Here is a 15,351-nt window from a genome sequence, read left to right on the forward strand (position 1 = left end):
CTGCAGAGACTGTGCTTGTGGTTTGGTACTCTCATCAGTCCATGACTACCTCACCACATCTCATCACCTGTAGTCTTTCCACTTCTGAACTTTCACCTCCAAATCATTATTAGGTGTGTCGGCCTAATTAGTTCAATGGAAGCAAAAACCAGGGCTTCAAAACCAAGAATGTATTAGTCTGACAAACATAAGCCACGGAGTGAGATGGCCATCCTGCCTACTGCCCTCCTTGTAGGTGTTCCTCATAAAAAAGCTTTGTCTCTGGTTATCTACTATTCTCTCGACATCCATCCATCTTGGGGGTGATCATTTCCTTGTTCTGCTTTTCCTACCATTTACATGATGAGGACGCCCAAATATTCGTTATTTGTCCTTTCCTCACAGCTCAGTTTTGCACTCAGATTTCCATCTGTTGTACAGCAAACGGACTGTTGATGGCCTTGCAGTCTCGCAAGCTCAGTGCCCCTAAAACTGAGATGCAATTCTTTTGTGTCTTCATCGCCCTCCATCTTTCAACCCTTTTCCTCGCTATCCTACATAACATCCTCCCCCCTCCACTGGCACAAATTTTGGGTTTTACTGTTTCATTACTAGATGAGGCTGGACTCATTTCCAACACAGATAAACTCGCATGAGAACAACTCTTTAATATAAAAAGACACTCCTACCTTCCAATCAGTACTACTAAAAACATTTTAAAAGCATTCACTATGACCAGGCTGGACTACTCCACCACCTTCCTCGATGGCCTCAAAAAGTTATCAGTTTCACAAGGAGTACTCTTGCCTCTGCATCTCCAGAAAACAACCTCCGCAAAGGGTCTAAGTGTTAGCTGACGCTCAGCCAACAGCACTGCCCATTTTAAGCTCCTTGCAGTAAGTAGTCTGCAAAGCAATCCACAACATTCTTACCCCAGCCCTTAGCCCACAATCCCAATTCTACTATACTTGCTAGGCCCTCTCCCCACTGAAACACTTTTAGCCTACCGCTCAAGGCCATTCCCACCATTCCTTCTTTTAAGGCCATTCTGAAAAATACTTTACCAATCAGGAATACGTTAAGGCCGCCTCTTCCTCTTCACTCATAGCCTAGGATAATCTGAAGTGTATATATATATATATATGTATGTATATTATGTAAAATAGTTGTTGGACTCGTCACTTCATTCTCCCATAAACTGGTGTCCAGGATCCCTATCTCTTAACCTCACAGCTTTCTGGAAAATGTTTACCAGCACAACTGATTTTTGACCAACATAGCAAAATGTTCTTTTGTACAAAATGTTGGTTCAAAATAATACAGTTGCTGTTAAATAAGTCACTAAAGCAAACTTTTGGGTCAGACCCATCGTTTCTGTCTTCTGCAGCACTCTAGCCACAAGAATTGTGTGTGCTCAAGCATGTCCTTTTCCTTTCCCATCTATCACAGCTAGCACAGAAATACGACCCCCAGAAGGAGCAGGAGCTGAGACAGTGGATTGAAGATATGACGGGGCGCAACATCGGGGCAAACTTCATGGAGGCCCTCAGGGATGGTGCTATCCTCTGCCAGTGAGTATTGACTACATATTTTGAGGTTTCTGCTGTGATTGAGGGCTTGTCAATTACTGTCACCTCAATGCCACCCCATGGTTTTCACATCCCTTTCTCAATTTAATTCCTCTACTTTGCCCCAGCACCTCCTCATTAGAAACATATATCCCCTTCACCTTAATATTTCACCTTTACCTTATTACCGCAATGTTGCTCCAATACCAATCTATAATTCTCCAAGCATCAATATGTAGCCTTTGTCTTGATAGTTACACTTCACCCGACCACTTTACACTTTGCCCCACTTTCTCCTTGCTTTCTCTACCACCAGTGAGGCCACTACGTCTGCAGTCTAAGACCACCAGTCAATTCACTTTCCTGTACCAACCGGCAATGACACGTTTTGGCTCCCCACTGCAACCTTGCTGTTCACCATTAACCTGTCATGGCAGACACTGAGCTGAAGGGAGGGGGCTGTCATTTTTAGACACTCTCAAATCTCTTTCTCTGTCTAAGAAAACTTTTACCTCTATGTCTTCTACACTATGTTGTGCCTTTATGTGGAATACGTAGGGGCAGTTAGGTATAAGTGTGCATTCTAGGCAGGAGAAGAAAGGGGCAGGAAGTTCGAACACTATGCAGCATTTCCATTTGATTCCCTATATGGCAGGACACACCTTAGGGTATTGTGCGCTGCTCTGGAAAGAGGTAACTACTTCATTCAAGGTGAAAAGGCTGCTTTTTCCTTTCAGTGTTATTACTAGGCTGTATGCTAGCCTTTTAAGGCCACAGCCTACCAGACAGCACAGCTGTCTGGTTTGCTAAAGGCATCTTGGGGACTTTCAGAAATTTGACCTAGGAATGCATTCCGCTCGCTGATTACCACTGGCTTTGTGGTTTGTAACTCACACTTTCTGGCTTTCCATTTGCTAGCTTTATTTGCCTTAGGCTCTCCAGGTTAAGTGTGTCCCTTCAGTTGCCTAAACCTTGTTTTCTGTATTCTTCCAAGATCTCACTTACTATTAATAGACCTTTAAATCTTGTTCTTATCTCATCATATTTGCTGTGCATTCAAACACTGAGGTCAAATGTCAGACACAAGGGAGCTTGCTTACTTTTCTTTCTCTGATTTCAAAGTGAAAGGATTTATGCGCCAAGACAATCTTGCTGGATAGTGGAGGTAGGTAAGAGATTTTTTCTAGCACCGACATTTAAGTCAACTGCGTAGGTATTTTTTTCTAATATATCAGAATTTTGAACACACAAATGAAGCACATTTGTTGTTATTTCTGAAGTGTATTGGAAACAAATACTTTAGTATAATAAAAGTGAATCATTAATTTAGGTGATGCAATTGCCACACATTTTCATCTGTGCACTATATAGTTTTATTAGTAAAACCTTTTGTTTGTGCAAATGTAATAGTCATTTCAATTGCAAATGCCTTGTCTGTCATGGCTGTGTGCTGCCACACCATGAATTCTCCACCCTATGCCACTGCACTCTACTCTGCACCACTCCACTCTATGCCACTGCACTCTACGCCACTTAATGCTATTCACGCTACAACTTTCTTCTCTACCCTGTACCACTCTACTCTATGCCAATGCACTCGTTGCCTCTGTACTCTTCACCACTGCACTCTTTGCCATGGCACTCAGAATCACTCCAGTCTAGGACACACCAATCTACTCTGCACAACTCCACTCTACACCGGTGTACTCTACACCACGCTGCAACACTTCAACCTATGCCCATACACTCTACACCAATCCACCGTACGCCTCTGTAACATACTCTGAACCACTGTACTCTATGCCACTGCACTCTGCACCACTTTACTCTATGTCATTACACTCTATGCCACTCTATGCACCTGCACTCTACCCTGCACCACTCCATTATATGCCACTTCACTCTACTCTGAAACAATCAACTCTACGCCACTGCACTCTATACCACTCTACTGCACTCTGCACCACTCCACTCTAAACCACTGCACTCTATGTCAATGCACTCTATATAACTGCCCTCTTTTGCTCCACTCTATACCACTGCAGTCTACTCTGCATCACTTCACTCTATGCCACTGCTCTCTACGCCACTCTACTCCACTCTACACCACTGCACTCTGACACTCTGCAACACTGCACTCTCCTCAACTAAACTCTATGGCACTATACGCTACTCTGCACCACTCTATGCTACTCTACACCACTACACTCCATGGCAATCGACTTTACTCTACACAACTGCGCCACTCTACTCAGCTCCACTCCACTCTGCACCACTCCATTCTGCACCACTCTAATCTATGCCACTGCATTCTATGACAATGCATTGTACACCGCAGAATTCAATGCCACTGCACTCTATGCCACTATACTCTGCAACACTCCACACCAATGCACTCTACACCAGTTCACTCTACTCTATGCCACTCTAGTGTATGCCACTCTATGTGACTCCACAGTATGCCACTTCAATGCACGGAAGTATCTGCCACTCCCCTCTACAACACTCAGCTCCACTCTTCACCATTCCACTCTACGACACTCTATGACATTCTCCCTATGCCACTAACTTTTGGTCATGCTGAACATCAGCCACGCTGGTGTACAACATGGCTAAAACACATTAGCAAAGCCAATAGCTCTTGCAAAGGCGAGGCCTATTGGCTTTGCAATGCTTGTTTCTTAAGAGAAGGTCCTAGGCAGCGTTTCTCTGTACCTTACTGAGTATGTGCATCCATTTTTACCAGATTTAGTCAGGTGCTCACTGAGCTCTCTGAGTTTGGGTGTTAAAAACTCTAAGATGTCGGGTATGTAGAAAACTATCATTTGTCGGCTTTCAGTCAACTCTATCAGTTCGGGTGTTCATAAACTCTCAGATGTCGGGTTTTAATAAACTCTCACATGATGGGCCTTCAGTAAACTCGGTTAGGTCGAGTGTTCAGAAAATCCACGGAGATTAGGTGCTCAATAAACTCACAGAAATGAGGCACTTAGCAAACTCGCAGGAGTTGGATGATCAGTACACTCTTAGAGGCTCAGTATTCAGTAAAGTCAAAGCCAGGTGTTCATTAAAAGTTCTCAGGTTGGGCTTTCTATAAACTCTCCCAGAATTCGGGAGTTCAGTAAGCTCTGACAGAAGTCGGGTGTGCTGTAAACTCCCTCACGTCTGCTGTTCTATAAACTCTCTCTGAAGTTGCGTATTCAGTTAAATCCCTTGGAAGTTGAGTACTTAGTAGGCTCTCGAAAGTGAAGTGTTAAATAAACTATGTGACTGGGTTTCAGTAAACTCTCTCTGAGGTTGGCGTTTTGCTAATAGGCGAGAGTTCAACAAAGTTTGTCAGGTGTTCAGAATTTAGTTAATTCTCACAGGCCACTTATTTCGCAAACTCTTCCAGAATTCGTGGGTCCAGTTGCTCTCAGAAGTGTGGCATTCAGTAAAACCTAACTGAAGTCAGGTGCTCAATAAACTATCTTGGATGTTCATAAACTCTCTTGGAGATCCAGGGTTCACTAAATTCTCTTGGAGGTCGAGTGTTCAGTACATTCCCTCAGACCTCAGGTGTTCAGTAATTTCAGAGGTGAGGTGCCCAGTAAACTCTCTTGGAGGTCAGGGGCTAAGTAAACTCAGTACTTATGTATGTAGTATTTCTATAGTGTAAACCTAGCCAAAGGCAGCAGAGAGTTGTACAGTTTCAGACACAAGCAAAGTCAACAAATGACAGGAGAGGTAGACGTTTCTGGATGGTTAATGTATTGTGATACATTTCTTTACAGGGGTGTGTGTTCTATCTCTTTCTAAAACTGGATCAGCATTGGGACCCTTCTGGTGGATACAGGGATGTTGATACAGATACTGGTTGCATAAATGGAAAGGCATGATGATGCTGGTGCTGGCTGTGATGTTTTATAAATGTTGCAGCTTCTTAGAGTGGGGTGGCAAGGGGAGTCAATGAAGTTCCATCTGAATGTGAGTGATGTGATAATATTGGTTGTAGAGATTAGAGCTTAGTAAACTTTTGGAGGTTGAGTGGTCAACAACCACTTCTGGAATCCACATAAACATTAACCTCTCTCGAATGCTCCTCAGAAATTTGGTGCTCAATAAATACTTTTGGAGGTCAAATGCTGAGTAAATTCTCACAGTGTCAGTCTTCAGTAAACTCTCTATGAGGTCTGTGATTAAGTCGGTCTCAGAGGCCAGGAGATTAGTAAAATCTCCAAAGCCGGGTGTCCAGGATACTTCTAGAGGGTAACCGGCCCAGCAAACTAGCACAGAAGTTGAGTGTGTAGAAAACTCTGACTAGGCTCAGGTAATCAGCAACCTCTTGGACATCTGTGCTCAGTAGACTCTTGAAATGTCGGTGTTCTGTAAATTCTCACTGAAGCTGGGACTCAGCAAACTATCTTGGAGATGAGGTGTTCAGTAAACCTGAAAGACTGGGTGCCAGTGGTCTCTCAGAGACTCTAATACTGGATGGTCAGTCACTTCTCCAGGAGGTAAACTCTCACAAAGGTTGTCACTTTGTAAACTCTTGGAGGCTGGGAGGTCAATATCACATGGTTACGTCACACAAAGGCAAGGTGCTTAGTAATCTCTAACAGAATTGTGGCGCTCACTAAATTCTTTTGCAGGTTGGGTCCTGAATAAACGAACTCAGAGGGCCGGTGTTAAGTGAACTCTCTTGGAGGTTTCGTGGTTCAGTCATGTCTCAAAGATCAGGTAGTCAGTAAATGTCACAGCGGTTGGGTGTTCAGTAAACGCTAGGTCAAGCATTAAGTACACTTTGAAGTTGGTGCTCAGTAAACTATCACTGGAGGTGGGTGTTTAGTACATTCTCTGGTGTTCATTGGTCTCTTTCGGACATCGAGTCATTAGTAACCTATTTCAAAGGTTCGTGCTAATTGAACTGTCTCACATGTGAACTGTTTATTAAATGGTTCGTGGGGAAGTATTCAGAAACCTCCCTCTGAGATCAGCACTCTGTAAATTAATTTGCAGAATAAGTGCTAAGCAAATTCTCCCAGAGGATGGGTATTCGGTAAACTCATTGGAGAATGAGTGCACAGGAACCTCTTGGATGATGGGCATTCAGTAAACTCTTGCAAGTTGGATGTTACATAAGTTCTCTGGAAGGTTAGGTATTAAGGCAACTCTCTCAGATGTTATGTGTTCAGTAAACGCTCTCGGAAATTGGATAGTTAATAACATTTTATGCATCACTGTTCTGCAGACTCTCAGAGGCTGGGTGGGTTAGGTTCTCAATTAACCCTCTTAGAAGCTAGGCACTGTCTTTTGGAAATCCTCAATTATGCTGGAGTTCAGACACTCAGGCCCAGATTTATGCGCTGATTTTTTTACACTAATTCAGCACAAACTTAACTCAATTTTTATATTTTGACGCTAGACTAGTCTAGCTCCAAAATATTGGACTTAAAGTCATTTTTTGGATGCATGAAACCACCTTGCATCAATGAGATGGAAGGTGGGCGTTCCCATCCAAAAAATGACTCTAAGGCCCTAGCGCCTTATTATCCTCCCGTGCAAAAATGGTGTACGGTAGGGAGACGGGCCTAAATAATTGCAGTTAAGTCTGCTTAGCGCCATTAAATAACACCTGAGTCTGGGCAGGTGTTATGGGACCTGTAGACCCATTTCCATGGTCAAACACCATGGAAAGAGCCCAGAGGTGCCCTCCCCAAGCCCCAGGAACACCCCCACCCACACCAGAGGGACACCACAGTATGGGGGACCCATCCTAGGTAAGTATAGGTAAGTAGAGGTGAGTATTTTAAATTATTTTAAAAGTGCTATTGGGGGGGCCTGAAATTGGCCCCCTACATGGCACAGGGTGCAGTGGCCATGCCCAGGGGACCCTTGTCCCCTATGCTGGCCAATGGGGTGGTGGGCATGACTCCTGTCTTTTATAAGACCGGAGTCATCTGGTATGGATGGTTTTGCGTCAAGAAATGATGCTAGCCTGGTTAGAGTCAACTTTTTGACTCTAACCAGCCTAACATCTTTTTTTGCAAAACACCATTCTCTCAAATAGCCATCCCCACCCAGCTAAAGTCATTTTTTTTAACGCTAGCCCACCCATTGCACCGGATTGCGCCATTCCGTTAACATGGCGCAAGCCGGCGCTATACTTTTTGACACAAAACTGAGCAAACGCAGTTTTGCATCACAAAGTATAAATATGGGCCTGAGTATGCTATTTTGTGAACGGTGAGTGCCGAATAAGCTTTCTTGGAGGATAGATGTTCATAAATTTCTCTTTGGGCTTTGGCGCTCTTGGCAGTCAGGTCCTCAGTAAATGAAAGAGAATCTGTAAAAGCACAGGCATTAGTTGATCAGTGGTGCCTATGTAACATCACATTTTTATAGCAGACTGCCATCCATCCCACAGTTAACCTTCCTGTGGGAACCAGCCACTGTACCATTCACTTTCCTGTGCCAACCTGCAATGATACAAATTGTCTCCGGATACCAACCTGCCATGGTACTACTTGCCTCACAGCAGCAACATGCTCATCAGGTTCCAAAGTGCAAGAACAACTACCATTTGTTTCTCTGTCCCCTCCAGGCTCATCAACAAATTGCAACCGGGCTCTGTGAAGAAAGTGAACGAATCCACGCAGAACTGGCACCAGGTAGGACTGAATTCCCGCCCGCTGATTCTGCCTCATGGGCCACACACTTCAACGGAGTCTGACTTATCTCTCATCATTACTCTCATACACTTGAAGTGATTCTGACTCATCCCTCATCACCACCCTCATACACCTGAAGTGATTCTAACTCATCGTTCATTACTACCCTCATACATCTGAAGTGATTCTGACTCATCCCTCATCACTGCCCTCATACACTTGAAATGATTCTGATTCATCGCTCATCACTACCCCCATACACTTGAAGTGACTCTGACTCATTGTTCATCACTACCCTCATAAACTTGAAGTGATTCTGACTCATCCCTCATCACTACCCTCATACACTTGAAATTATTCTGAGTCATTGCTCATCATTACCTTCATACACTTGAAGTGACTGTGACTCATCGCCCATTAGTATCCTAGTAGACTTCAAAGAAGTCTGACTCACCCCTCATCACCAGCCTCATATATCCCACAGGAATGTCACTCATTCTCATCAATGAACTCAAGGACTTCAGTGGTGTCACGCTCTTTCTCAAACACTGGCCTTATACACTTCAATGGAGGCTCATTCATTCCTTACACCGGTGTATCGCTCATTAGTAACCATGGCCACACATCCTTCAGGCAAGTCTCATCATGGCCCTGTTGCTACCCTCAGAAATCTAAATGGAGTCTCAGCCATTCCCCATCACTGTCCTCATTCACTTCATTGAAGCCTCGCTCATACCCTATTATTGGTGTCTCACCCATTCCTCGCCCCAGTCCTGCCTCCTGATTCATCTCACACTGTCTCTGCCTGGTGTGTCTATGTGTTTCCCTCTCCAAGTGTTCTCATGTACCCAGATAGTCTATAATGTTCCTCTCTGGTGTAATTTTTGACTAGTGTCTCTCCTGCCGTGGCCTCCACTACAAATACCCTGGATGACACCCATATAGTTCCCCATCCCGGAATTACTGCTGCCAGGGGTTGTAGCAATTTCTAGGGTAGGAGGCAGGGGGGGGGGGGGTTGGGTTGGAAAAAGGGTAAACGAATTACAAGTTTGTGAGGAATAAAATGCGTGAATCAGTGTCAGTTTCAATACTTTTCCCCATGTGAGTCCTTTGTCTGCAGTTTTTTTCTCATTCTGGATCTAACCCACCCTGTCTATTTCAGCTGGAGAACATTGGCAACTTCTTAAAAGCCATCACAGAATATGGGGTGAAACCCCACGACCTCTTTGAAGCCAACGACCTCTTCGAGACCTTCAACCATACTCAAGTGCAGTCCACACTTCTGGCCCTAGCCAATGTGGTGAGTTTGACACAGAAAGGGTACGCCAAGCAAAATAATGTTTCATGCTAAAGTTTAAGGTGGAGCAAAAATGGGCCTAACAGGAGGAATAATTGCAAGAAGAGAGGATATGGTAGTTTTACTTGGTGTTCTATGTACAGATGCAACATAAGGTATGATAAAAGTTCAAGAGATTTTTAGAAAGAAATGCGTTAAGTTTCAGGCTCCTCACAGATGACAGCAGCCAATATAGGTTGCTCCACCTGTATTGAGCAATTCACACAACACTACTAAACATAAATAGGACTACACTCTCCTGGACCTCCTTATCCAAATTACACTCGGAAAATTCCAGTTTACATTCCATGGCAGAAGGTGCTGACATGCGTCAATTCCCCTCTTCCTACCCCAAAAAATACCCTTTCTACCAATCACACAAAATCATCAATACGAGTAATTTAGGCTGAAGTATCTAGAAATACTTTGCAGTGCAAACAATGTACACCATGAGGAATAAGCTAGATGTGCATTAGAGACAAAGTCAGGAAGGAATGGCAGGGAGAGGAAAAAGGAAGAAAAATATGGTACAATGTATTATCTCATGCAAAAAGCACTAAAGGTAACTAACTACGACACCTGGTTGACTAGGAACTTACCTAAATAAGGTTGTTAAATAGTGTTGCATCTTCTATTACTCACACACAAAATCTATCAACCAACACTGGTTTTTCTTATTCCTCGCAGGACAAACTTCTTTGGGGTCACATTAGCATTTGAATTAACACAAACAGATCCAACCTTTGTGTCCACAAACATGTCCATTTGTGACTTTGCACTGCAGGAGGCTCCTATAAGGTGAGGCATACTTCAGGCCTTACTTGTTTCCAGCACCACCACATCTTTCTTCATCTCTATCATCTTGAGGGGCTATAAACACCTTTCTTCACAAACCACAAAACTTCATTTTGCACTTTGAAAAATACCTTGCAGGAGCGATCATACCAAACCCTGTCCTTCTCTGACGTTTCATCACTCTGGCACACTTCATCACATCCTTGGCACTCACCATTATTTCCCGAAGTGTAGCGAGCCAGGATTCAACTTGGACTTCACAATGTGATACCCATATGACATCTTGAGGTGTGGTTACGTGTGTCCATAACGTCTCACTCAAAACGTCCACCAAGAGTACCCTCTGTTGCAAAGCTCTCTGTACACATCACTTCACCATGATGGTTCTTGACTTCTGCCAATCCACTAGTCTGCATTAAATATAATGCTGTATGTTGCTAAGAAAATGAGAGACCTTTTAAAAACTCACAGATCTCCTGTGAGATAAACTGTACCCCAATGTCCATTACAGTTGTCCTAGGAACATATTAATTGGTAAACACTTACTTTGTGAACTCTTTTATTGTGTGACTGATTAAACCATTCAAACACTTAGCTGTGACCTACTTAGTTGCATAGTCATCTAGAACTACCACAAACCTCTCTGCTGCCTGCAAGACGTCAAAAGGGCTAACTACATCCATTCCCGAATTCTGCTATGGCTCCATTTGAACTTGTGCAGACGACAAAGGTGCATGTTTTACCACCTTATTCTGATCTGTATACACACACTACGAACCTTTCTTCAGAACTGCCTCCACCATCCTGTCCATACCTGGTCACCAGCATTGGTCTTGCAGTCTCACCTTTGATCAAATTCCTGCCAAGATAACCACTGTGGGTACGTTATACCACATTTTCCCTCACCCCTTCAGGAGGGTGAAAAAGCAACTATCTTTTCTTCATCATCCTCCAGCTGGGCCAAAATCACACTGACTACTTTAAGAGTTGCATCAGTTGGCAAAATGGTCCTTTTTTTTGCACATTAAGGGGCAGATTTATAAAAAGAGGCACTGCAGCTAGTGCAGCGCCACTTTTATTGCACCCCTCAGCGTCCCCCTAAAGCCACCATGTGTGCACCAAATTTAAAATACGGCGCACCAATGCGGTAGTCAAGGGTACTAGCATCAACATTTTTTATGCTAGTCCGGCGCTTTGCAGGATTAGCACCAAAAATGTTGATGCTAATCCTGCAAAGGACCCAGAGGCCCATTGAAAACAATGGGAGCCTCCCTTTACGCCTGCTTTTAGCAGGCGTTAAAAATACTGATGAGAATTACGTAAAGAAATCTCTTAGATTTCTTTGAGCCATTTTTTAAGCCCCCTACAGCTGGAAGGCCCTCCTTGCATACATTATGCCTGGCGCAGGCATAATATGGCGCTAGTGGTTACAAAGTGGCACAATGCAAACATTGTGCCACTTTGTAAATATGGCGCAGGATTTTTGGCCTTCTAACGCCACTGTAGCGCAAAACAATTACACCAATATGGCATTGGAATAGCGCTAGGCCCTCTTAAATCTGTCCCTAAAAGTCTCCGTAGTGTGGGCATTCTTCCTAAATGTAGCCTGATATACTCAAATGCCTCTGCAAATTCTCTTGACTATGCTAACTGGGATGAACAAGCAAAGAAAATGTATTGATGAACTTGCCATAATTTTCTGTTCAACCTAAAAAGTACCACAGATGTAGCTTGTCTTCTGGTACTGGGGTGTTAACAATGGACTCTGCCAAATCAGTTTTAGAACTTATCCCTTCACCTAACATCGTGACCAATACAACTGGAGTGAGCCATTCTGAGGACTTTCATTTATTAAATGTGTGATGAATTATTATTTTTTTCTACCCTTCCATGTATCCTCTATGAGTTTTTTAACAAATTGATAGTCTCTTTACTAGCTTCCTATAGGGAGAGAGAAAAGCAGTAGTTAGTTTACAACAAATCTATCAACCAAAGGAAGGAGGAGGAATAGATCCACCTGATCTAAGGCCAAACTACAGCATCTCATGCATCAACTAAGGGCCGGATTTAGAGTTTGGTGGTGGGTTAACTACGTCACAAACATGGCATATATCCCGCCCACCTTATTATGATCCCATTATTTCTTATGAGAATCGTAATACAGCAGACAGGATATCTGTCACATTTGTGACAGAGTAACCCGTCCACCAAACTCTTTATCAGGCTAGCATATATTATTCATTTAAAAGGGCAGGTGGGTGGTTTACTTATAACAATTCAATTACAAAAGAGCATCTTCATAAATTCAACTTCCACCTGTAGTGTGCAGAATCAGGATAGCAGGGGCATAGCCACCAGGGAGGAAAATGCTATGGTAGAAAGAGCTGAAAAGAACTGCTTTAATGTGTTTTTTTCGGGAGGTTAGGATGTTTGGAATTATTCTTGTGGATTCTGAAATTGTATTCCACTATCTGGGGTCTTGAATTGCTTCTCAGTCCTGCTTTTCTGGGTTTTGAGACTTTAAAGTCATCTTGTCATACAGGATCTTTTGTTAGTTTTGGTCTCAGTCAGTCACTGTCAGTCTTGCCTTTCTGCTTGTCAGTTTCTATCTCTTAGTGTTGTGTAGTTTTTTCAGAGGGGAGCATGGTACCCCCCAGTATAATAGGCAGGCCAACTTAAAACTGATGTACTTCTAGTGGTAGCCAGTGAAGTTGTTTTAAGATTAGGATTATATGATTTATTTTTTGTTGCATCCAAATTGGTTATGGCAATTAAATATACTCACTGGAAGGGAGCCAATGACAATCAATCTCTGCACTATTTTTAATAACCATCCCTCAACCCAAAGAGCTACAAGGACAAATGAGATAGCAAAACTGTTCTGGTTTAATTAATTGGCCACAAGTAGACTGTTTTATAAGATAGGTCAGGGCAAAAACGTTGCTTTAAGTCGGATGTTAAGTGGTGGTGTGGTGGTCTAACAAGGGTAACTAAGGGTGTCATTATACATATGACCTAGAATAAAATTAGCTTCCTCCCTCATCCACCCCCTGGTGCTTCTTCTCATCATGTTCCTTCTGCTCTACCTCCCCTCTGGCCTTTCTCCCCGTCATCATCATTATCACCGTCCTGCTCCCCCACCACCTGGTCCTGCACTTACCTTGCTTCTCCTTCTTCTTGTTTTTCCTCTTGGAGCTTCCTCTGGTCCTCTGCCATGACAGACATCTTCCTCTGGATCCCTCCTAATCCACCTGCTTCCGCTCCTTGTCCAGAACGGGTCCTTCTCCACCTTCTTGTGATCCAGGTTGATGTCCTTTGCTCAGTTCTCATCCTTCTAGTCTTGCCCTTCTCCAAATTATGATCTTGTTCCCATCCTCGTGGAGGCCCCAGTCCTGATCCTTATGGTCTGTCTCCCTGCTCTTCCCTTTTTTGCCCTCCTCCTGCCTCCTAGTTGTTGTCCTGGTGATCATCATCATCATCCTGCTGGTCATTCTCCTCCTCTTTGCTCTGTCCTCTTCTTTCTACTCCTTCTCCTGATCCTCCACCTTCTGGTCCTGGCCTTACTCCTTAGTCCCCCAATACTCCTCCTCCTTATGGGTTATGTCCTTTTATTCATTCTCCTTGTCTTCTTCTAATTGGTCTTATTCCTTCACCTCCTGGTTCACTTTGTCACCGAGTGTAGGTCCTCAAATGGTCATCCTGTTACTGTTTCTACTCACCCTCTGACCCTACTCCTCCTCTTCATTACTACTAGTCTTCTGGTGCTGCTCCTAATCCTGGTGCAGTTCGCCTCCTCTTTCCCTACTCCTGGTCCCCCATATGGTCCTTCTCTTACTGGTCCTAGTTTTAGGCTTCAGCTTCCTGGTTCTCCACATCCTGGTCCAAGTCCTTCTCGTGGTCTGTATCCTGGCCCTTCTCCTGTTCTTTCTAGTCCAACTTGTTGTCCTCCCCTTCATGGTTCTGGTCTTAGTCCTCATCCTCCTAGTTTCTCTCCTGAAGGTCACCATGATCTATGTCCTCCTGGTTCTGTTGATGCTCCAGGCCCTGGTCCTCCTTGTCTTTTTTGGTTCTAGAAATTCTGTTTTTCTCAGTCCTTGTACTTCCAGTCTTGGCCCTCCTCCATGTTCTGGTTCTCCTGGCCCTGCTCCTCCCAGTCTTTTTCCTCATGGACCTTGTTCCCTGGACCTGGTCCTTCTGGTGTTCCGTGTCCTCATACTGTTGGTCCTAGCACCCTGGCCCCCCTGGTTGTGTTTCCTGGTCTGGTCCTTCCAGTCTTGGTCCTCTTGATCATGGTCTTTTCCCAGGTCATGGTCTTTTTCTAAGTCCTGTGCCTTGATTCTAGAGCTGGCTGTCCTGTTCTCCTGTGCCAGGTCATCGTGGTCTTTTTGGGTTTGGTTCTCCTGTCTCTGATCCTCTTGATCCCGTGGCCCTAATCCTCTTTATCTTGGTCTGCTTCTCTTCCTGGTCTTCTTGATTCTTCTCCTTCTGTCCTTGTTGGTGATAATGGAGAAGGGTGGGGGCATTGAGGGCAGAACAAGAGAGCCCAATGGGGGCCCTCTAAACATCCTTCAAGGTCTCGCCTACAGACGTTTTTAGGTGTCTATCTGCGTAAGACCACTTGTGGACAATATTAAAAACTTACAGTGGGCTTAGAGAGCTTCAGCTGCTTACCACTGGTTGACGTTCTTCTCAGTCTTTTTTGCATGCCTGTTATTCGATGGCTGTTCTTCCTCTTCTTGCGCCTGTCCCTCCATTGGAACATACCCTTGTTACCATACTTTTGGCTGGATTACTTGTTTTCTTCCACTGCTCACATTCAGGGAATTACCTTTTCCTTTTTCGTTTCAGCAATCAATGAGAATGAATGTTTTTTTCTTGCTCTCTCCCTCATGTGTTGCTCCTCCTCCAAATACCTGTGTGCTGTGTTGCTCACTTCTCCCACACTTGCTCTGTCCCTTGTGTTCTGCTTACCCAGTTAAATACTCACCTGTACGTTGCTCCTTCCACTCTGAGTTTTTAAATG

At 44.0% G+C, this 15,351-nt stretch overlaps 1 protein-coding gene across 1 annotated transcript in view; it reads left to right on the forward strand.

The window, feature by feature from the left end:
* CNN1 (calponin 1) overlaps positions 1–15,351 on the forward strand; it is a 131,505-nt gene that overhangs the window by 94,766 nt on the left and 21,388 nt on the right. The window contains exons 2-4 of the mRNA XM_069231917.1: positions 1,429–1,550; positions 8,131–8,197; positions 9,360–9,497. Of these exons, the coding sequence (XP_069088018.1) occupies positions 1,429–1,550; positions 8,131–8,197; positions 9,360–9,497 (327 nt within the window). The remainder of the gene's footprint in view (positions 1–1,428; positions 1,551–8,130; positions 8,198–9,359; positions 9,498–15,351) is intronic.

This window comes from Pleurodeles waltl, chromosome 4_2 (genome assembly GCF_031143425.1).
Source record: "Pleurodeles waltl isolate 20211129_DDA chromosome 4_2, aPleWal1.hap1.20221129, whole genome shotgun sequence".
Lineage (NCBI taxonomy): Eukaryota > Metazoa > Chordata > Amphibia > Caudata > Salamandridae > Pleurodeles > Pleurodeles waltl.